General features: G+C 40.4%; 1 protein-coding gene across 2 annotated transcripts in view; it reads right to left on the bottom strand.

The window, feature by feature from the left end:
* The window catches only part of SHC4 (SHC adaptor protein 4), a 132016-nt gene that overhangs the window by 68797 nt on the left and 38946 nt on the right, over nt 1-24273 (bottom strand). For both annotated transcript variants that reach the window (XM_072808380.1, XM_072808381.1), the window contains exon 2: nt 23016-23086. In XM_072808380.1, the coding sequence (XP_072664481.1) occupies nt 23016-23086 (71 nt within the window). The remainder of the gene's footprint in view (nt 1-23015; nt 23087-24273) is intronic.

The following is a 24273-nucleotide window of genomic DNA, read 5'->3' on the forward strand; positions in this document are numbered from 1 at the left end:
ATGCTAAGTGAAATAAGTCAGTCAGAGAAAGACAAATACTATATGATTTCAGTCATATGTGGAATTTAAGAAACAAAATAAGCAAAGGGAAAAAAAAGAGACAAACCAAGAAACAGATTCTCAACTATACAGAACAAACTGATGGTTACCAGAGGGAAAGTGAGTGGGGGGGATGAATGAAATAGGTGATGGGAAAGAAGGAGTGCACTTGCTGTGATGAGCAGTGCATGTTGTATGGAAGCGTTGAATCACCTGAAACTAATATAACACTGTATGTTAATTTACTGAAATTAAAATAAAAACATAAAAAGAAAAGAAAACAATCCCATCTGCAATCATACCAAAAAGAATATCTAGGAATAAATTTAACCAAGAAGGTGAAAGACCTGTACGCTAAAAAGTGTAAGACTTTGATGAAAGAAACAGAAGAAAACACACATAAATGGAAAGATATTCAATGCTCATGTACTGGAAAAATTAATGTTGTTAAAATGTCCATGGTACCCAAAGCAATCTACACATTCAATGCAATCCCTATCAAAGTACCAGTGGCATTTTCCACAAAATAGAACAAATAATTCTTTTTTAGATTGATTGATTGATTTTGGAAAGAGAGAGAGAACACACACATACACATGTACAAGTTGGAGAAGGGGCAGAAGGGAAGGCAGAGAATCTCAAACAGACAGAATGCAGAGCCCAGTGCAGGCTCCATCTCTTGACCCATGAGATCATGACCTGAGCTGAAACCAAGAGTCTAATGCTTAACAACTGAGCTACCCAGGTGCCCCTAGAACAAATAATTCTTAAAGTTTATGTAGTACCACAAAGACCCTGAATTGCCAAGCAATCTTGAGAAAGAAAAACAAAGCTGGAGATATCATGCTTCCTGATTTCAAACTATACTACAAAGCTATAGTAATCACAACAGTGAGGTACTGGCATAAGAAACATACATATAGATCAATGAAACAGAATAGAGAGCTGGAAATAAACATGAATATATGATCAATTAATTTATGACAAAGGGGGAAGAATATATAATGGAGAAAGCATAGTCTTTTCAATAAATGGTGCAGGGAAAACTGGACAGTCTCATGTGAAGGAATGAAACCAGACCACTATCTTAGAGCATACGCAAAAATTAATTCAAAATGGATTAAAAGTTTGAATGTAAGACCTGAAACTATAAAATTCTTATAAGAAAATATAACCTCCTTGACATCAATCTTAACACCCTCTCTTTAGATCTGACACCAAAGGCAAGGGAAACAAAAGTAAAAATAAACAAATGGGACTGCATAAAATTAAAAGCTTCCGCACAGTGAAAAACCATCAACAAAATGAAAAAACAACCTTCTAAACGGGACAAGGTATTTACAAATCATATGCTAATAATAGGTTAATATCTAAAATATATAAAGAACTCATATGACGCATAACAAAAAATAATCTAATTTTAAAATGGGCGGGGCAGCCCCGGTGGCGCAGTGGTTTAGCGCCGCCTGCAGCCTAGGGTGTGGTCCTGGAGACCCCAGATCGAGTCCCCCACCCTGCATGGAGCCTGCTTCTCCCTCTGCGTGTGTCTCTGCCTCTCTCTCTGTGTGTGTCTCTATGAATAAGTAAATAATTTTTAAAAAATGGGCAAAGGATCTGAATAAACAATTTTCAAAGAAGACATACAGATGGCCAACAGACACATGAATAGATGCTCAACATCACTCACCATCAAGGAAATGCAAATCAAAACCATAATGAGATATCACCTCACATCCTCTAGAATGGCTACTTTCAAAAAGACAAGAAATAAGAATTACTGGCAAGGATACGGAGAGAAGGGAATCCTTGTACACTGTTGCTGAGAATGTAAATTGATGCAGCCACTATGGAAAACAGTATAGAGTTTCTCAAAAATTTTAAAATAGAAATGCCATGTGACCCAGCAAATCCACTACTGGGTTTCCAAAAGAAGAAAACAAAAACACTGACTTAAAAAGATATATATGCACCCTAGGTTCATTGCAGCACTATTTACAATAATCAAGATATGGAAACAACCTAAGTGTCCATCAATGGACAAATGGATAAAGAAGATGTGTGTGTGCATGTGTGTACACTATGAAATAATACTCAGCCATAAAAATAATGAAATCTTGCCATTTGTGACAACATGGACAGAGCTTGAGGGTATAATGCTAAGTGAAACAAGTTTAGAGAGTAAAGGCAAATACTGCATGATTTCACTTATATAGGGAATCTAAAAAACAACAAAAGAAACCCAGACTCATAGATACAGAGCACAGACTGGTGTATACGTGTGTACGTGTATACATGTGTAAAATCTGTATGTCCTGAAACCATTGACTGATTGCCAGAGAAGGCATTGGGACAGGGGCAAAATGAGTGAAGGGGATCAAGATACACAAATCTCAATTATAAAACAGTCATGAGATGCAATGCACAGCATGGGCAGCATATGCTCTATAGTCAATAATACTGTATTAACTTTGTATAGTGGCAGGTGGTAGCTAGACCTATTGTGGTGATCATTTCACAATGAACACAAATGTCAAATCACTATGCTGTACACCTGGAATTAATATAATATTGTATGCCATTTATATCTTAATTTTTAAAAAGGAATATTACGGTCAGTCAAGGCTTAGCAGCATTACAGATTCTGAAAATCTCTTAATATATAATTCTGCTCAAAAGGGAAAAAGAGGAACTTGGGCTTATGAACTTGCTTTTAAAAAGTGGTGATATTGTACATCTCTGTTCATAGCAGCATTATTCACAATAGCTGAAACACGGAAGCAACCCAAATGTCCACCAATGGATGATTGGATAAGCAAAATGTGGTATATACAGGCAACGGAATATCAGTTAACCTTGAAAAGTAAGGAAATCCTGAAATATGCTATAACATATGTTAAATGAAATATACCAGTCACAAACATCTAACTACTACACATTTCTACTTACCTGAGGTATTTACAGTAGTCAAATTCATAAAGATGGAAAGTGGAATGGTGGTAGCCAGGGCTTGGGGTTAAGAGGGACTAGGGTGTTATTGTTTAATGGGTATAGAGTTACAGTTTTGCAAGATGAAAAGAATTATGGGGTTGGCTGGTGGTGATGGCTGCATGACAAAATGAATGTATTTAATAGCACTGAACTGTACACTTAAAAATGGTTAAGATGGCACATTTTATGTTATGTTTATTTTACCACAATAAACAAAGAAAAGAATACAAAGAAAGTGGTTATTAATTTTTTTTTCAGAGATTTGAGACTCCAGAAAGTCACAGGCTCTCTCTTCAATGAAAGGTCTGTTTGTACAAACTTTTCTGTTCAGTTTTAGAGGATTCCCCACCCCACCCCACCCCCACCACGGCCAGAAAACCATCTGTGGGGGCTCTTGGGAATCCGGAGATCCCAGGCTAAGAACCGCTGCTTTAAAATAACCTCTCAGATTCTGCTTTCTCTGCTGACATCAGAGTTAACAAATCTGCAACCGCAGCCAGGGAAGAGAGAGATGCTTGCATTTTGTTGCCTTTCTTCACAAAGATCTTTTCTTTCCCTCAGACTAGGACCCAGAGATTAACTGTAATGTTTTCAAGAACAAATAGTGCTTTCAATGCTTTTCTGGAGTTTCAGCCACACCCTCAGACATTTTACAAATGCAGGAGAAAAAGAAAACAGAGAACCCAGAAGCAGGGATTTCTCACAGGACTTGGGGGTGTCCTCACCATCCCAGCTGCCTCTGCAGCCTGCATTTCTGCATCACCCTTTTAAAACTGACTCATCATGAGATGTTCTCCAGCTAGCAAACATTCAGCAAATGTCCTCTCCCAGAGAAGCAGAATTTTCAGAGTTTAAATGGCTAAAGCTTTCCATTCTTGAGCCTGCACTAGAAAGAAAGAGGGAGAAAGGCCCCACAGCACCAACAGTGGCCACTTTGTTTATTGTTTTGCCACATGAGAGGGAAGGGGAGAAGTGGGCTGATGTAAGAGAATGAGAATGCAGTGGAAGATTGCTTTTAAGCATATAAAACCCTGCCTACGCCATAAGACCAAAAAAAGATATTTTGTCTGTCTTAACAGAGTCCAAACGAACCATCCAAACAAAGCCACCTTTCTTCATTGACCCTTGGCCACTACAGTGCTTAAGTTATAATTTTTCTGTGTCTTTAACCCTTAAACAGTGAAGCTCTTCTGGAAGCAAAGTTGCCTAGCCCCACCCTTGTTTTAGGTTTGGAAGGCAATATCACAATCCAAGACAAAGCAGAGTGTTTAATCGAGGGAGGGCTGTCGGACAGATTGTTTGGAGTGAATGTCAAAATGCAGCTCTTCAGTAAATAGGAAAGTCAGAAAATGTGGAACATGAAACCAGGCAACAGGCCCAGGGGAATGGTTCAAGGCAACTCTTCCCATCTCCTCACACGCGCGCACACACACACAGACACACACACACACACACACACACACACACACACACACAGTGAAGGAGTGGTTTCAATTTTGTCCAGGCATGTAGAAATGATAATTTTTAAGCACAGCAAAAACCTCTCCCAAATAAAACTCAAAAATAATCCGGCAAAACAAAATCACCTGTGTCTCCCAAAGGACTTTACCTTCCTTTTCATCTCCAACCTGAATCCTTAAAGAAATCAGTTCACCATGTCAAAGGGACAAGTTGTCAACATCTCAGAGTTCCTTGGAACAGATGAATGAAGGGACTTGTGAGTACGTCAAGCCCCGCGTCAGGGTGGTATTACATCTTAAGGTTGTTTTAGGAAAACTAGTACCTTCTTTGAAATCTTGGCCCACAGAAGATCAAGGCCCCGCGATCTATGTGTTCAGTTTTGTTCAGCTTGGTGAAATTAAAGACATTTAAAATTTTGTGTCGGCCCTCAGACAAGACACTTTAGAACATGAGCCTGCCTCCATGGCGATAAGCGCACAATGAATGCACTCAGTGCCCACAGATGGGTAGAAAATGGAAAGCTTCAAACTCCCTTTGTGCTATTATCAAGGGGCATCATCCCTTCACCCTAGGAGAGTAGACACAGCCCATAAAATATATCCTTTCATTTAGAAATAGACACTTCAGGTCCCAAGACAGTCAAATAAAACCTTTCAGTACTGCCCACGGCTCCTACTCTCACGCTGACTTATTGCACCTCTCTGTTCAACCTGAATTATATTTAAAATCTGATTCTAAAGCACACTTGCAATTCTACCCAGCTCAGCAACCACAGAGCACAGTTGTTCTGTCTGCTTCATGATGCTGCCTTTTGGCTGTGATGTAAATGTTGCCCCATCAGGTGCACTTTCATGAAGTGAAGGGCCCCAGCAGCACGCCTCCCCTACAAGTCTACCCTGGTGAACAGAAGTGAAGCGCCGATTTTCTCCTCTCCCCCCAATGATTTCCTGTAATGGAATCACATATTTCAAAATGCAAATACCTACACCCAAAAACACCTTTTAAGTGTTTAAGCCTTATGAAAATGACAAGAGAGATATGGGGTTGATTTCATACAAAACACCCTGAAATTTGTAAATCCAAAAATCTGTTTTCCATTACTTTGGGATAAACTAGGCTATTCTAAAACTACTCTGTTTTAGACAAAATATTCAAAATATTATGAAGGCGTGTCTTTGGAAGTGAAAGAGTGAACAGTATGGTCACTTCCAAGTCAAAGCTCGTCTTTTCAAAAGCTAAAATAGATCCAACTTATCCACCCTATTTCACTCCAAAGGATGTTTATCTACTTCCAAAAAAGTAGACCTATCTTCAAAGAAAAAAGATTGGCACTATTTCAGATATTTCAAATAGTTTGCTATAGAGGTATGTACACTACTAAGCAAGACAGTAATTGGTAGAATGAGTATATGACTTTCACACTGCTTTTTAAAAAAATAACTCTGATTATTGAAAGGCCATTTGGCATATATATTATAGATTTTACCTGGTAAGTCCCTTTTTTTTTTTAAATGTGTGCACACACTTCAGAGCAATCCATAACTGGCCTTGCCAGTTGAGTCCACTGTGGCAAAAAATGGTAGGACAGCGACTTGCCTGCATTTCTGCTAAGAATTCAACAGCATAACCATTTAAGTAGGTAGGTAGGCTGATTTAAGAATCAACTAGGATGCTAGTTAAAATGTAGATTCTGGGACTATTCCTGGAGATTTTAATTCTATAGGTCTGGAGTATGCCTAAGAGCCTCCAGTTGATTCTTTTTTTTTTTTAAGATTTTATTTTTATTTATTTATTCATGAGAGACACACTGAGAGAGAGAGAGGCAGAGGGAGAAGCAGGCTGCATGCAGAGAGCCTGACATGGGACTCAATCCCAGGTCTCCAGGATCACACCCTGGGCTGAAGGCAGCGCTAAACCGCTGAGCCACCTGGGCTGCCCCCTCTAGGTGATTCTGAAGCAGATCAGTTCAGGCACCACACAGTTGATTAAAACTTCTATTGGACCCACTGCACAGGACACCTGGTTCTGTGTTCCACAGTTTCAACCAGATGGTTGAAACTAGTAGATGCTAAGGAATTAGGTCACCTATTCTGAGCAGCTAGGGTAAGAATGGCCACACTGCCCATACAATTGATGATGTTCCATTTACGGGAAAAATTGTCTTCAACTCAGTCATTCAATATGCTGGGATAGATATTTGGTCTAGTCCCCTCTATTCCCCCATCCCCTTCATCTCTGCCAGCCTCCTTGTAGGAAGGGCTTTCTCCCAGAGGGCATCTGGAGGTCCTGAACATCTTTGCTTATATCGCCCCCAGAACAAACAGGTGATGAGCAGTGACCTGCATTCTCTCTCCCATATGGCAGCCTGGATGCCAACAGGCCTCATCCACCTGTCCTTCAAAATGCATTCATGCTCTAGGCAGTGGTTCTAAAGCTTGGCCACACACTGGGGAACACAAGGGAACTTTAACAAATCCGGAAGACAAGGTCTCATCTCCAGACTGATTTAATTGGTGCAGAGTGGGGCTTGGAGACTGGGAGTTTTAAAAGCTCCCTCAAGTGTTTCTAACAGAGATGAAGTTGAGAGTCCCTTAACAGCAGCAGTTGGCATGCCTTTCCTGTAAAGGGCCGGTTAGTAAAAACACGAGGCTTTGCTGGCCATCCGATCTCTGTCACAACGACTCAATTCTGCAGCCGCAGTAGGCCAGTAGCCACAGACAATACACAGATAAATGGGCATGAACGTATGACGGTAACACTCATGGACACTGAAATTTGAATTCCATATAATTTTCATGTGAAATGAAACATTCTTTCAGAAATATTCTTCTTTGATTTTTTTTCCTGAACCCTTTAAAAAGGTCAAAGCTATTCTCGGGTCACAAGGTGGCAAAATCAAAATCAGGTAGTAGGCTGAATTAGGTCCCAAGGCTGTGGTTTGCTGAGCCTTGTCTGGAGCAAACCAAAAATGAATGTTAGAGCCTTTGAGATCATGATCGTCTCTAATGGAAAACCATTAGAGCACCTTTAATCTTTACAAAGATTATTTATATAGATTTTGGACTTGGTCTTATTCAGTTTCCTGGTACAGGAAGCTGGGTTTTATAAGAGATGGGACTTCTATGTAAATATGAGAATTCTGGAACTCCTTTTACAAACTATGAATTATCATCTCCCATTCTTTATCTCTCCCATTGGAGCTCAGTGGAGAAAGAGGGGAACTGAAATCCTTTTTTGTTTGTTTGTTTTAATATCAACTAACCTTCATAAAGTGATGCCATGTGCATTACATCCTGTGCAAAGTACATGAAAGAATACAGAAGTGAAAGTACAAAATTATAGTAAAATTTAAAAGGAAAAAATATGAAGGGCTTTAACTGATCTATAATTCTTCTTCCACATGATAACAGAACCTGGGGAAAGGCTGGTCAAGTGGGCTCTGCAAGGAGACAGCCAAAGTTCAAAAAGTAGTGCTCTTACAAGTTCTGTGACCCCGAGCGAGTAATTGCTTTATCCTAATATATCTGTCTGCTTTAAGAAATGGGTCTAACCTGCTTTTTACAATGCCTAGTGCCCAGAAGAGTACTCTCTGTGTTATAACTGGGGTGTTATAGATATGTTGTGGAAGAGATCCAATTACGTCTGTTATACTAATGGACAGTACAAGTTTCTACAAGGGCAGAATGTGTAAATGTTTAGGCATCTCCATGGCATTGAAACACAGACTGATTCCCCTCTTCCCGGCTTCCCCGTTAGCACAGAGGTACTCACTGCCCCTAATGTTGGAGTGTTCACTGCTAATGGCTCACAGCTAAGTTCCTTCCCCTAGAAACTGTCTTCTCCTTAAGGCAGTTGCCTTGCCCACAGTTACGTCCCCTCTCCAGAGACAGCAGGCATCCAATGACAAGTCAATATGAAGCTCGAAGGCCTGGTCTGTTTGCCCATGAGACCTGTTCAGGCCTTTGTTGAGATGACATTGCTGGTCAACCTCTCCCTGGCCGGTCCTGCATCCTTCACTCCCTCATGTGTTGATCCTGAGAGCCCACACAGTAAGCCTCTGCATTTAGCTGTCCACTTCAAAGTCTGTTTCTACACCCAGCCTAAGCCCTGCTAATGAGCTGCTGCCAGAATTATGCCATCTTACAGTGGCATAGCCATTTAACCAGAAGATATCTTTAAAAAAAAATCTGTGTTGTCACAGGTGACAGTGGAAAAAACTTATTTTCAGAGAAATTCTCATTAGTGGCTCAGATAATCTGAATCAAAAATATAACACCCTCATATTGTTCAAACATACGTGAAAACACCCATTTTCATAGAGTAGGTGCAGCTCTCACAAGCTATGATTCATGTTTAATTAAAGGGGTCAGAGCTGCACACTTATTCTGTTAGGCAATTCTCAGTTTTCCTAAGGAGAATACCAATAGGAAATGGAACAAATCTGCCTGGCAGGTGGAGAGATGCACCAACTGTCCTGCATTTCCTTTGGCCACAAAGCTCTCTTTTTATCAAAGAAAGGACTCTTTCATGCTGAGATTAGTTTTTAATGAATTTTGAGTGCCTTCCATCTGGCTCACTCTTCCCAAAAGGAACTGCATCATTGATTTTTCTGGCTATATATACACATACATATAGCAAAATTAGAACACGCTGCTCTGGCATTCCCCAGGCTTTGCCCTTTTCTTTAAAACAAAAACAGAACAACAGGAGAAAAAAAAAAAACCTTCAGATGCTTTTGGGGATTTTTCTGAAGAATCGCGTTTTCAAAATGAAGGGAATTCCCTGAATTCCCTATGATCCATGGCCTAACTGTAAAGCTCACTTTGAAACCACAGGATATACTTCCCTTATACCTGTGGTTCTCAAAGTGTGGTTCCTGGACCAGCAGCATCAGTTATACCTGGGAAACTAGTAGGCATGCAAATTCTTGAATCTTAAACTCTGGAAGTAGGGTACAACATTCTGTGTTTCCACAAGTCCTCAAACAGGCTAAAGTTTGAGAACCACTATCTGACACAATCTTTATTTTTTCCTTAGTAGAGATCAGAAAACATCACTAGAAGTATCCTCACCTACAGATTTATGAGTTTCTTTATGAAGGCTCTTCCAGAAAGAGCTCACAAATAAGGAATCTGGCATGTTGAACCCGTGCCAAATTCCAAGCTGAGGACGGAACATTTCCTTATTCTGTCACTTTTGGCTTTCAACATTTATTTTCCTGAGCTTTGTTCCTTAAAGTTCTCTCATTTTGATGAAGCCGAGTACACAAGAGTCAGGCTGATCTGGTTTCTGGTTCCACCACTTGTTAACTTGCTAGGTGACCTTGGTGAGTTCCGTAATTTCCCTAAGTCTCAGTATCCTCATGGGCAAAATGAGATTAATAGTGATATCTATTCTACAAATGTTAACTTTTGTGATGATGACAATGCTGATGATAGCAACTGTTACTTAGTCATAAACTACTCTGTAGACTGCTTGCTGATAGTTGAAACTAGAAAGAGGTTAAGGCCAGGTCCATGGGGATTGAGAAAACTTTCTCTTCATTTGAATCAGCTCCTTGAGCCCCAAGGGTCTTTGAACCAAACTAAGCATCTTCAGTGAATTTATTTTTATTCCTTTGTTTAACAATATGTACGAATGGTACCATGTGCCAAGCACTCTGCCTTGGAACTAGGGGCCAGATCCAATTGTCTAAGAGCTCCTCACTCTGGAATTTGACCTCATTCCGCCAGATTCCATGTTCTTAGATTCTCTAGGTCTTTTCTTTTCTCTGACTACCAGCAGTGACCATGGAGCCTTCAAGACCTCCAGAGTCACCTCAAGATCTGTGATCAAAGCCTGAGAAGACCTGAAACCTCTCTCTTAATCAATAAATATTTATTGATCCAAATATATCTAGGGCACTGTTGCTTGGAAACCTGCCAGGGCTATGGACCAGGCTTCCACAAGAACCTTCAAATCCAAAGATGATGGATGGTGGAGCTCTTATGGTTAGTCCATTGAAGTAGAACCATAGGGGGCCCAACCCCTTCTGGGCCAGACACAGTCCGGGATGCACTCTGGGCTTTTTCAGGAGGCTTCTACAGTTATAGTCTTGGTGTTTCTAGGAACAGAGGTTCAAAAACCCTATTCTACTTGCACTGTTAAATGATTCAGACCAGTGTGTCTGTCAAAATCAAAATTAGAAATCTATTCTCTTGCTCCTGAAGAACATTTGCACTGAGTAGAATTCAGAATGCTTGGTGTGCTACAAAAATTCAGTTCTGACTTCTACAGGAAACCAAAAAGGGCTACAAAAGGGAGATACTAAACTGCCTTCTCGTCTGGCTCTGCAAATAAAGAAGGCCTGGGGGGGAAAAATCACTGGAGAAAGCTATTTCACTAAGCAGTCAGAGCTAAACACACTGAGGTCTCCCCAAAATGCATAGGCTTTAACATTCATGCATTTTAAGCTCTGAATTAACTTGTTCCTCCTCAAATACTTGAGGCCGGGATCCCTGGGTGGTGCAGCGGTTTAGCGCCTGCCTTTGGCCCAGGGCGCGATCCTGGAGACCCGGGATCGAATCCCACGTCGGGCTCCTGGTGCATGGAGCCTGCTTCTCCCTCTGCCTGTGTCTCTGCCTCTCTCTCTCTCTCTGTGTGACTATCATAAATAAATAAAAATTAGAAAAGAAACTGGGAAAATATTTTTAAAAAAATATTTGAGGCCATCCTCTACCATCCACACTTAGACATGGACAGCTAACCATCCACTTAGCTCAGTAACTGTGTATACATGACCTTTTTGAGTGTGTGTGCTTGTGTATGTCTGATAATATCTACATACCTGTAAGTTTCTGTACACTCGTATAGATAAATTAGCAGGCCCTGATTTTAGCTGCAACATATTTTTAGAAACCACTTCATAAAATGGATCACATTTTCCATGGAAAAGATGCTATAATTGGGAGTTTCATTCCTGACCAAAGCCTCCTCCACAAATAAAACGTAGATACTGTAAACAACTTGTCATAGGACAAAAATAATGACCATTTTACAAAACTTTATAAATAGCTAAAGCATTAAAACACTGCCCTAAGTCCTGTAAAAGGGAAATAAACATATACAATATCTATACATGTAGTCTCAAAGTGTCTGTCACCCCACAAAAATACAGCTCAATTGAATTATGTTCTAAAATTAATGTGCTAGCTACCATAACATGAAACATTGGATTAACAATTTAGCAAACTTTGGATTTCAGTGGAGCATTTTGGAGATGATTTAAATAGTCTCAATCTTCTTCTTCTTCTTTTTTTTTTTTAAAGATCTCCAAGGAAATTGACCTAATGTCTTTTTTTCCCCTGTGAGGTCGAAACCTATGTTTTACTGCATCTGCTACCTCCATTTTATAAGCTTCTTTCTCCTCTTGCTTTTTCTGTTCTTCCTCCTCTTCAGCCATTCCACTTCCCAATACTGGATTATTATGGAAGTACTATATTTTCACAGTGCAACTCTGTCCTGGCCAAAGATGATTAGGGCAGGATTAGATCCCAATCACTGTCTCCCCTGGGAATTTGATATTTTGGAACTGAGAAAACCAGAGATGGGTAATCTCTGTAGTCCTCCTGCTGAGGCCTTGGGACCCCAAACCCCTGTCCTTCTACTGGTTTGCTCACTGCTTTTCTGGTTCTATGAGCTGCCCTCTTTTGGCTTAGGCAAGGGAAAGTCGTTTTCTATTATTCGAAGTAAAAAGACTCAATAAATATACCTATGACAGGTAGATGCGTTTAAAATTATTTCTTCCACCTGAAAGCTCAGGTCACAGCAAGTACTACTCATTCTTAACAACCTAGAAAATGTGCACAGCCAATGACAAAAACACATAACAAATCAATAAGCGCTATGTATTTTCAGTTTCGGTATTAAACAAATGATAGGAAAACCCTTATACCAAACTGTTACTCTTGGTTATCTCCAGTGATTTGTCTGTTTTTTTCTTTTATTTCACCTTACTTTCCAGTTCCCACAATAAGACAAATTTGCTTTTTGTAACCAGGGGGAGAAAACACAGTGAAACAATATTAAGAATGAGATGTCCCACAGAGGATTGACATCGGTGATGATGAGCACAGCCATGCTGTTGTTCTCCCACTTAAAAGTGAACTTTAAGGATGACTCAGGCCTGCTGTAATTCCCTCAATTGTTCCCCACCATCTTAATCTGGCTAAGAGAGCAGTTTCTTCGCTTCAAAGCAACGTCACTAGGAAACATTAAGTAGTGCAGGGATAGGGTATGGAATGAGAGTACTTGGGTTTGAGCCCTGGCAAAAGAGCTGTGTGGTCATGGGATGGTCATTACCTTCTCCAAGCCTCAGCTTCCCCTGCTTTAACACAGGGAATTATAGTGCCCTCCTCTCAGGGTGTCTGTGCAGGTCATAAGAGGCCATGGATGTGAAAGCTCTGTGCAGTGGGAGACAAACATTAGCTATTGGTACCTAGTCTCTTCTCCTGTCCTATGGGCCATCCTCTCACCAGTGTGGTCCTATGGGCCATCCTCTCACCAGTGTCACATTTCTTTGTTAAGAAATTAAGAAGAAGCCATTCTGCCCTCCTTACCAAATTATCTTGGCTGATAAACTCAGGCCCTGAAGCTTTAAAAGGATAACTTTCTCCTACTGGCTTTCAACAAAATAAAGTTCACTTATACAATACTGAAAACTCCCAAAATAGAACTCATCTAGTAACTAGACTTCAAAAAAATATAGTGAAATACACATATCATAGAATTTACCATTATGACTGTTTTAAGTGTCCAGTTCAGTGGCATTAATTTGTCCACATTGTCATGCAATGATCACCATCATCCATCTCCAGAACTCTTCAACTTCCCAAACTGAAACTCAGTCCCCCATGAAGCACTCCCTCCCTCCCAAGCATCCCAGCCCCTGGCAACCACCATTCTACTTTCTGTCTCTGGATCTGACAACTCTAGTTACTTTATGTAAGTGAAATCACAAAATATCTGTCCCTTTGTGACTGGCTTATTTCATTTTGCGTAATATCTTCAAGATTTGCTAGGATCTGAATGTTTGTGTTTCCCCACAATTTGTATGATGCAATCCTAACCCCCAAAGGTGATGGTAGTAGTAGGTGGGGTCTTTGGGAGGTAATTATGTCATAAGGATGGAGCCCTCATGAATGATATTAATACTCTTACAAAAGAGATTATCACAGAGCTCCCCAGCCCCTTTAGCAATACAGTTAAGTCTGTGATTCCGAAAAGGGCTCTCACCCAACCATGCTGTCACCTTGATCTCAGACATCCAGACTCTAGAACCATGAAAAATAAATATCTGTTGTTTATAAACTACCCAGTCTGTGGCATCTTGTTACAGCAGCCCAAACAGATTAAGACAAGGCTCATCCATGTGGTAGTGTGTACCAATTTCCTTACTTTTTTTCTCGACTTTATTGAGGTATCATTGACAAATAAAATTGTAATATTTTTAAGGTGTGCAATGTGATCATTTGATATACATATCCATTGTGGAAGGACTCTCACAATCAAGTGAATTAACACATCCATCACCTCCCATATTTAACTTTTGTGTGTGTCTGTGTGTGTGAAAATATTTAAGATCTAATTCAGCAAATTTCAATTATACAATGCAGCATTATCAGTTATAGTCACCATGCTCTGCATTAGATCCTCAGACCTTGATTACCTTAAAACTAAAAGTTGGTACCCTTTTACCAACATCTCCACATTTCCCCAAACCTGCAACTCCTGGCAACTACCAGCACCATTCTACCCTGCTTCTAAAGTTGGACTCTTTGTTGTTGTTCCACTTTTTTTTTTTTTTTTTTTTTTAAGATTCCATATATAAGTGATACAGTGCAGTATTTGTCTTCTCTGGCTTATTTCACTTAGCATAATGCCTTCCAGGTTCATGGATGTTGTCACAATTGGCAGGACTTTCTTCTTTTTTTTTTTTTTTTTTTTTTTTAAGATTTTATTTATTTACTCGTGAGAGACAGAGAGAGAGAGGCAGAGACACAGGCAGAGGGAGAAGCAGGCTCCATGCAGGGAGCCTGACGTGGGACTCGATCCAGGGTCTCCAGGATCGCGCCCTGGGCTGCAGGCGGCGCTAAAGCGCTGCGCCACCAGGGCTGCCCACTTTCTTCGTTTTTTAAGCTAATATTCCTGTGTGTGTGTGTGTGTGTGTGTGTGTGTGTGTGTGTGTGTGTGTATCTCACATTTATTTATTTGTCCATCAGTGGATACTTGGGGTGCTTCCACCTTTTGCATATTGTGAATAATACTGCTCTGAACATGGATGTACAAATATGTTTGAACCGTCATTTTCAATTCATTTAGAACTATACCCAGGAATGGAATTGCTGGATCATACGGTAATTCTATTTTTAATTTTTTGAGAAACTCCTATACTGTTTTCCATAGTGGCTGCACCATTTTACATTGCCGCCAAGAATGCATAAGGTTTCCTAATTTCTCCATGCCCTGCTAACATTCATTATTTTCTGTTTTTTGAATTTGTGGTATGGGTGTTTTAAATAATGGTCATTCTAATGAGTGTGAAGTGCAATCTCATTGTGGTTTTGATTTGCATTTCCCCAATGATTAGTGACATTGAGCATCTTTTCATGTATTTATTGTTTATTGCCCAGTTAAATGTTTTCTTTTGAGAAATGTTTATATAAGTCCTTTGCCCAGTTTTTTATAGAGCTGTTTGGTTTTTTTTTGTTGTTGTTGTTGAGTTGTATAAGTTCTTTATATGTACTGGATATTAATCCTTTACCAAATATACGATTTGAAAATATTTTTCTTATTCTGTGGGTTGCCTTACACCTGTTCATTCAAATAGTAACTGTGTACCTCTATGTGAAAGACATTGTATTAATGACTGAACCAAACAGTACCATCGACGGTCCACCCTCTCTTCCTTCATTTGACTCTGTCATGCTATCAGAACCCTTCCCAATGCATTTTTTTAATTACTAGATCTTTGGAGTCTTCTAAAAGGAATTTAATTGACTATTTCATCTCAGATATCTGAGAAATGAGATCTCAGTCCTAAATAGGCTGTGTGGAACTGGGGAGCCATGAAACTTGAAACCAGAAGAGACGGTCATTGTACACACACATAGACACACACACACACACACACACGTGCGTGCACAGGGCCCAAAACCTCCAGCAAGAGCTTCCTGACATTTACACCTTTACACTTCCACTTAAATCAGTGCTTGCCTAAGAATATTTGACAGTGGGACCCCTGGGTGGCTCAGCGGTTGAGCGTCTGCCTTCAGCCCACGTCATGATCCCGGAGTCCCAGGATCGAGTCCTGTATCAGGCTCCCTGCATGGAGCCTGCTTCTCCCTCTGCCTATGTCTCTGTCTCTCTCTTCCTCTCTCTGTGTCTCTCATGAAAAAATAAATAAAATATTTAAAAAAAAAGAATATTTGACTGTTCGGTTTATTGTAACTGTTCTCACCAGCTGATAAAGGCTATAAACCTTGACCCTGGGACACTGGATGCTTACTGGAGTCTTGACATTCTTTCCTGACCCATGAACAATGGCACTTGTTTTATCTAACCATATATATTCCATCTCAGCCAGAGTGCTTGTTTTCAATCCTTAGCATGACCACCATAAACTAGAACTTAAAAACTTTCAATTTTTTCTCCTTATGACTCTCCTCAGTAAATTTCTTCAATGAGGAGCATTCCCCCTTGCATGACAAGTTAATAGGCTCAGTCTTGTATACCCACATCGGGCAGTCTTTATTTTGCATGCCATGTAGGCTACAATCCTATTAACTCCAATGGTCTCCTCAAAAGTCAACAAAGAACCCACACACTGGATTCAGTACAGTGACTCAGGGTTTTTTTTAAAGCTGTATTTATTTGTTTTGAGAGAGAAAGAGAGAGACAGTTGGGGATGGGGGAGAAAGAGAGGAAAACTTTAGCAGACCCCTCACTGAGTGCAGAGCCCGAGTTGGGCCTCAATCCCACAACCCTGAGATCAGGACCTGAGCAGAAACCAAGACACAGACACTTAACCAACTGTGCCACCCACGTGCCCCAGTGACTCCAAGTTCTATGCAGAGGTACGCACGTTTATCCATGGATAGCTGCAATCAATTCCCTTCCTATAATCCTCAGGACATTTAGATAAATGCCTGCCTATTTTCAAACAAATCTCTTCATTTAGCCACCAAACATACAGATATTTGACCTCTACAGAATACTTTCCCTCCTCATATTCACATGCCTTAGAAACCACAAACACAGGCCTTTATGTAAATGTTCAGCTGCATCGTGGATCTGCTTTGCATCAAATGGTTGTTAACACACATGCACACACACACAGTATGCATTTGTCTCCAAAGAACTGCCTTTAACGTCCTGCTGAAGCCAAAGAATCAAAATTTCAAGATAGTGAATTAAATTTGCAGAATCACTGTTCATTAGCAGTAACGTTTCAAACAGGAAATTAGTCCAATTACAATATCCTCTGAGTTATGATCTCTGCTTCCTCATTGCTTTACCTAGTACCAAATCACACAAATAGCCTGCTTAGTGTTGATAGCAGCAGTTCAAAAACAACAGTACTCAAGGTTTTTCTTCCCCATGGAATAGAGTAGAATGGGATAGATAAATTAATCCATCATGTGCAGCCCCTTACAATCAGCTAGAGGAAATTAATCTTAAACCAGGACCCTAAAAAGGGAGCATTTACCACCCATTGTCTAATGGCTCCCCATTTTTCCTTCATAGACCTCCAGAGATGGCAATCACAAGAATGAAGCAAACCCATTGCCAGCTGCTGCTTCCCAGCTGTCCTGGAGCCTGGTGTGGGCAGATCCTGTGCTGGGTGTCTGGTGCTTAGCATGGCTGATTTTATTACCAAAGATGAGTTACAAACATAAGACAATAAATACAGGAAGAGGACTGAGTAGCAGGAAAATGATCTTGAGGTCTCTCCACCAGCACTGTGCCCTGCCCTTTGAAGTAAATGATGCCTTGTGATAAATGTGATGAACTAAATATCCCCTCGAGAATTTCCCATGAAGTTCTGTTCTTTAGGGTTGAAAGTCAAGCCCTGTCCCACCAGCTCCACTTATTGGGTTCATCCTGAAATGTTGTTTATCTTTCCTTCGGTATCTGAGGCAGGTTCCTACCTAGAAGCAAAGAAGGGAGGCCTCTTTAGGGGCAGAAGGAATGTTTTTCCTTCTTTGCATGATGTCCACATCATACTTACTCAAAGGAGGGAAAACAGGCTTAAGGCTTCAATGACCTGACTTATTTTGTGTGAGTGTATATGTGTGCGCGCCCTGAATTAGATCAAACGAGTGTTTTTGTTTTCTTTAGCTTTGTTTTAAAAACTAGGATAGAAACTCTTTTTAGAAGAGAACAAATGGGGATGCCTGGGTGGCTCAGTGGTTGAGCATCTGCCTTCGGCTCAGGCTGTGATCTGGGGATCCAGTCCTGTATCAGGTTCCCCTATGGCCTCCCCATAGGGAGCCTGCTTCTCCCTCTCCCTATGTCTCTGCCTCTCCTTCTGTGTCTTTCATGAATAAATAAAGAAAATCTTTAAAAAAGGGAGAAAGCACAAATGACTATATCATTCTTAACATGATTTTCGCTTTCCCTTTCTCTTATTTCCTCTTGATACTGTTTTCTAGACATTTTGATGTCTGCTATAGCTGTGAGCCTTTGTTGTCGTAATGATCCTGTTTCTCTTTTCTATCAGGAAAACTTCCTCCTTCGCCCTTTTGCATGAATACCTGGTTACTCAAAACTGAGATCTGGTCCTAAATCAGTCAAGAGGATAAATGTCTGGGTGAGAATTATTGAGGAACAACAGTAGAAGCCACCCACAGGGCTCCTTTGGGGACTAAATCTGGAGTCAAGGTGAAGGGATGTGATTGAAGCTTTGAAAGGGGTATGATCCAGGGAACTGCTGAGAAAGTGAATGGCCTCTTGTCCTTTTCTTTTTTTCCTCTGCTCTATTTGAGTACTCTCTGTGTTCTAGAAGTCCTGTGGATTCAGTCCTCAAACAATTGGCAGAAAAGTCTGTCATGAAGACAAGAATTCTACTCTACCTTTCTTCTCTGTTTCAAATGCTGACCCACCTGCTATATCTTAATCATGGCTCCTCCTCGAACATCAGGAATTTCCAGTTGCTGTCTCCTGGTTGTCTAAAATAATGTATTAACTAATTTAGAGATGGTAAGGCCACTTATCATGGGTGGGATATCAGCCTGAAATATCATCGTTTGTATCTATAGTGGCAATTAGATACACTAGCTTATCAACATTCACACCTGATGATTGTAAATCAACATTTACATTTGACGATAAACGTGGGGAGATAGTTGAGGTTGCACAAAATAAAGTTCTTTCGTTTGGAATTCTAACTGGTCCAATGAAATCTTTCTTCTTGGATTAAGTAGGATTATGAGTTAAATGAAACTTTGTGAATATGTGGACTTTAAATTTAAAATAACTTGAAAACTGATTAAACCTAGTTTTTTTGTTGTTGTTGTTGTTGTTGTTTTTTTAAATTTTTTTTTTATTTATTTATGATAGTCACACACAGAGAGAGAGAGAGGCAGAGGCAGAGACACAGGCAGAGGGAGAAGCAGGCTCCATGCACCGGGAGCCCGACGTGGGAATCGATCCCGGGTCTCCAGCATCGCGCCCTGGGCCAAAGGCAGGCGCCAAACCGCTGCGCCACCCAGGGATCCCCTAAACCTAGTTTTTTAAAAAGATTTTTATTTATTTTTTTGAGAAAGAGAGCATGAGCTGAGGGAGAGGCAGAGAGAGAAGGAGAAGCAGGCTCTCTGTGGGGTGCCCGATGCAGGACTCAATCCCAGGACTCAGGGATCATGGCCCGAGCCAAAAGCCGATGCTCAACCATCTGAGCCACCCAGGCGCCCCTAACGTTTTATTTTATTTTTATTTTATTTTTATTTTTTATTTATGATAGTCACAGAGAGAGAGAGAGAGAGAGAGGCAGAGACACAGGCAGAGGGAGAAGCAGGCTCCATGCACCGGGAGCCCGATGTGGAATTCAATCCCAGGTCTCCAGGATTGTGCCCTGGGCCAAAGGCAGGCGCTAAACTGCTGTGCCACCCAGGGATCCTGCCCCTAACGTTTTAATGATAACATCCATCCAAGACTATTGGTAACAAAGCAACTTGAAAAGTGGCCAAATGTCGAAATACATATAAGCGGAGAGAAGAGGGGTGGGTGGCTCAGTTAGTTAAGTATCTGCCTTTGACTTGGGTCATGATCCCAGGGTGCTGGGATTAAGCCCCATGTCAAGCTCTCTGCTCAGTGGGGAGCCTGCTTCTCCTTCGCCTTCTCCATCTCCTTCTACCTGATGCTCTCCTTGCTTGTGCTTTCTCTCTGTCAAATGAATAAATAAAATCTCTTTTTTTTTTAAGTTGAGAGAAGAAAGGAAAATGAAAGTAAAGAGGACAAAGAAAAGTATTTGGGAAGTAGGGTAGGAATTAAAGGTTTTAGAGAACGTGAACCACTCTTGAGCTTCACAAATCTGCCCAGAACACAATGTGCCATGCTTGAATCACACATGCACACGTCTATGAGGAATAACGTCTAGATACTATGCCAGGCACCTTCCCTTGGGTGTGTACATTAGTTACAGACTGAATCTTCATGGCATAAAAAAAAATAATCTTTTACCATTTACTAAACAATACGAAAATATAGCCTTACAAGTTCACAAAGATTTTAATAATCGATACTAAAAATAGATACTACATGGTTGAGAGGCAAGAATATCAAATAGTCAGTTCTGCGGAACAATTTAGCAATACACACCAAAGGCTTTCAAAAGTTATATTGTGTGCCTTGAAGACATTGCGTGAAATGAAATAAATCAGTCACAAAGGGACAAATACTGTATAATTCTACTTACATAAGGCACTCAGGCTAGTCAAATTTATAGACACAGAAAATAGAATGGTGGTTGCCATGGGCTAGGGGAGGAGGGAATGAGGAGTTATGATTTGATGAGTACAGAGTTTCAATCTGGAAAGGTGAAAAAGTTCAGAGATGGATGGTAGTAATAGTTGCACAATAACACGAATGTACTTAATGCTACTGAACAGTACACTTAAAAATGGTTAAGATGGGGTGCTCAGTCGATGGCTCAGTCGATTAAGCATCTGCCTTTGCAAAGCTCAGGCTGTGATCCCAGGACCTTGGGATCCCACATGGGGGTCCCTGCTTTGCGGGGAGCCTGCTTCTCCCTCTGTCTCTCGTAAATAAATTAAAGATTTTTAAAAATGGTTAAGATGGTAAGTTTTATGTTATGCATACTTTATTATAATAAATAATAGTTGTGAATATTTAGCAACAGGGAAATGCTCAGGATGGTAGAAATAATATCAACTATTTCCCAGATCTTTTATAAAAATATTTAAAGTTCATATATGGAAAAAGGACTGGAAAGGTATTCCAAAATACAAAATGTTAGTAGACATAACCTTAAGTGAGATTATGAATGATTTTCTTTTTTCATACTTTTCTGTATTTTCCAAATGTTCTAAGTAACCACACAGTATTTTTATAGCTAGAAAATAAAATTTAAAAGCCCAGCCCCTAGACAGATGGTAGCTACGCTTGTGGTGAGTACAGCATAAAGTATGTTGAATCACTATGAAACTAACGTTTAACACTGTGTGTCAACTATACAAAAATATATTAAAAATTAAAAAATAAAAGCCCCCCATCTCTACTCTCTTACCCTGCTTTATTGTTACAGTAATGGCACTTATTACTACATGAACCTATATTGTATATTTATTTGTTTCTTTGCTATATAGTCTTGTTTCTCCAGCTAGAACATAAACTCCATGAGGTCACAGAAACTTCTGCATCCTTAATTCTAGTACAGTTTCAGACACTTAATCGGCACTCCATAAATATTTGAATGAAAGAAAATGAATAGATGAATGAAAAAAAAATCAGTCATTCTCTGGTAAGGAAAATGGGCATTTCTTTGCCCTGTGCCTCCATTCCAGGTACCCGGGGTAGCTACTTTCTTTTTTTCATCTGTAATCTGTTCAGGATTGGGAGAAAGGTTTTTCTCCAGGTTAAGGATCATTAGGATGAAAATAAAGCCTGGACATATCCAAAGTAGGACTACTAGCAGAGGAAGTCATCTAAACACCAGGTCACTTGCAGAATAGTTGAAGGATCTGAGAATGAGAAAGAGAAAACTCAGAGGAGAAGAAATGCAGCTATCTCCAAATCCTGGGAGCCAGATGGAACCATATTTTTATTCCATAAATCTCCATTGAGCCTCTCCATGTGCCAAGAACTGAGGTGGCCACCAAAAGTACAAAAGTAGAATTAAATTTCATCTATGTGGCACCATAGGGAATACTGAGGGTCAGTGAGAAATTTGGGAAGACAGATTAAAATGCATCATAGTGAGTCCAAAATAGCACTTCCTAAAGTGCATTTCATGGAGCCCTAGGGATATGTGAGATGTTCATTTACGTTACATGAAAAAAGGACTCTGGAGCCGAATAAGTTAGACAATCTTGAGATAGAATTCTTTAAACTCCTGCACAGCACTTCTCAGGGTTTTTAATATTATCTTGTATACTACACTCTCTTAAAGAGCAATATTACTCCTTTTCCCAAAACTTTGAACCACATGACACTTTTCCTACACCTATAATTTCATGGCATGAGCATTAAGAAGTGTTTTCCTGTCTTCATAATGAGAACATTCACCTTTAGAAAGGGTAGCGTGCAACCACAGATGCAGATGGGCGCGGTGGCTTGTCCCTGAGACACACAGCAGCACCATGTAGAACAGATGCCTGAGGCTTCATCCTGAATCACTCACATCAACCCAGTCCTCTCACCTTATCCCCTTCACCTCACAATTCTCCCAGGTACCAGTCTCGGCACTTCTTTGTTCCTCTTTCCATTCTTGCCTTGAACTTGACCTTCAGACCCCATGCCTTATACGTCTGCTTCTGACTTATGCTCTGTGTACAGTAGTACATGGTTCTTCCCCTATGCAGGGTAAGGCTCCCCTGGTTCAACTCTTCCATATAGCTCTCTGTATATAAAGGAGGAAGATTCAGGTTCTCATGTCTTGTAAATGGGGAGAACGTGATACAGAAAGCTCTTCCCTGGTCTTCTTTTCAGCTACTTATTTCAAAAGGTCTGAGATTCTCTAATGTTTAATGGCCAGGAATACACTTAAATACTTTTGGTACCCAGAAAATCAGCTATTTCTATGACTACATCATCTTATCAGTTTTTATATGGAATACAGATGCTCCACCACACATTGGGGAATCTTTCACATGATGAGCCACTCATCCTAGGTCATTGAGCTATGTCCTACCTTCCAGCCATAAATAAAAACCCATGGTGACTTTGAAGGCTTGCAAGAAATTCCCACAGGGAGAAACTATTCTGACTGTAAACTGTGGTCCTCAAAGCCACTCACATTTTTGTTCTCTTACCTTGTAACTTGGGTTCTCATTCCAAAATCCAGTGACCTCATTGATTGCAGTACTTCAATACAGCCCATGTACTGGAATAAGGAAAAAAAAAAAAAGAATAATTAGGAAGAAAATAGCACAATGATGTTTCTCATCTTTAGAGTGATTTCCTGAGAAACACCTTAAGCCAGCTTCTGATATCAATTTACACTGACATGCTCAGCCTACCATTGATATTTCTAACCATTAATGGACATGTGCCTTCAGCCTCAGCTCTTTATAAAACACCAACTAAATCCAAACTATGATACAGGAATGCAGGTAACAAAGATGATGTAAGTTCATTGGTTAAGAGCCTGGGCTCTGGTGTTGGACCGTGTGAATGTGAATCCTGGCTCTGCCACTTATTTGTTATGGAACTTCAGCAAATTCCTCAACTTCTCTGCACTTCAGTTTTGGCCCTGGTAACTTGGGGGATACAATTAGAATTGTTTTGAGAGTTAAATATTTTCACATGGGTGAAGCTCTTAGAACAGCGCCAGGTACATGCATGTGCTCAATTGTTATGTGAGGCAAATAATACAGGAACCGTGAAGCCTCTAAAGAGGTAAAACAAGCATACAACTGCATAAATACAGAATTCAGCAATATGACATTACTTTTTCACAAGATCATTTACTAAGAGAGTTCAAAATAAAGGAGAAAAGAGTCATGTCTTACAGCAGGAATTAGTAAATTTACCTTAAACACAGAGTATTTGAATAGGAATTGTGCCTTATAAGCTAAAAGACAGTTTATATTTAAGGCGACAGCAGTGAGAACCACGGGGACAAGAGCGATGTGGTCAGTCTATGCGTGAGAAGCTATATGTTGGCAGCAGTATGGAAGTAGGTTGTCAGGGGGAAGGTGAGGAGTCCCTGTGGAGGGGGAAGTAACGAGAGCCACCAAGGAGAGATGGTGGCAATAGGAAGGAGGGGACAAATTCAAGTGACATCACGGAAACAGATACTACATGATTCGGCAGTTGATTTGATCTAGAGAATCGGAGACAAGGATGAGTCAAGGATGACTCAGATGTTTCCAGCCAGGGTAGCAGAGGGAACAGTGATTCCATTAACAGAAACAGGAAAACCAGGAGAGGGAAAGATGATGGGTTGATTTGGGACCCATTGACTGAAAGACATTGGTGGGGTATCCAGGAAATGATAAGCCTGCAGTTGAAAATTGGATTCTGGAATGGTGGAGAAGAATTAAGCCTAGGGATGCAGACTTAGTAGTC

Source organism: Canis lupus, chromosome 32, assembly GCF_048164855.1.
Source record: "Canis lupus baileyi chromosome 32, mCanLup2.hap1, whole genome shotgun sequence".
In the NCBI taxonomy this organism is placed as follows: Eukaryota; Metazoa; Chordata; class Mammalia; order Carnivora; family Canidae; genus Canis; species Canis lupus.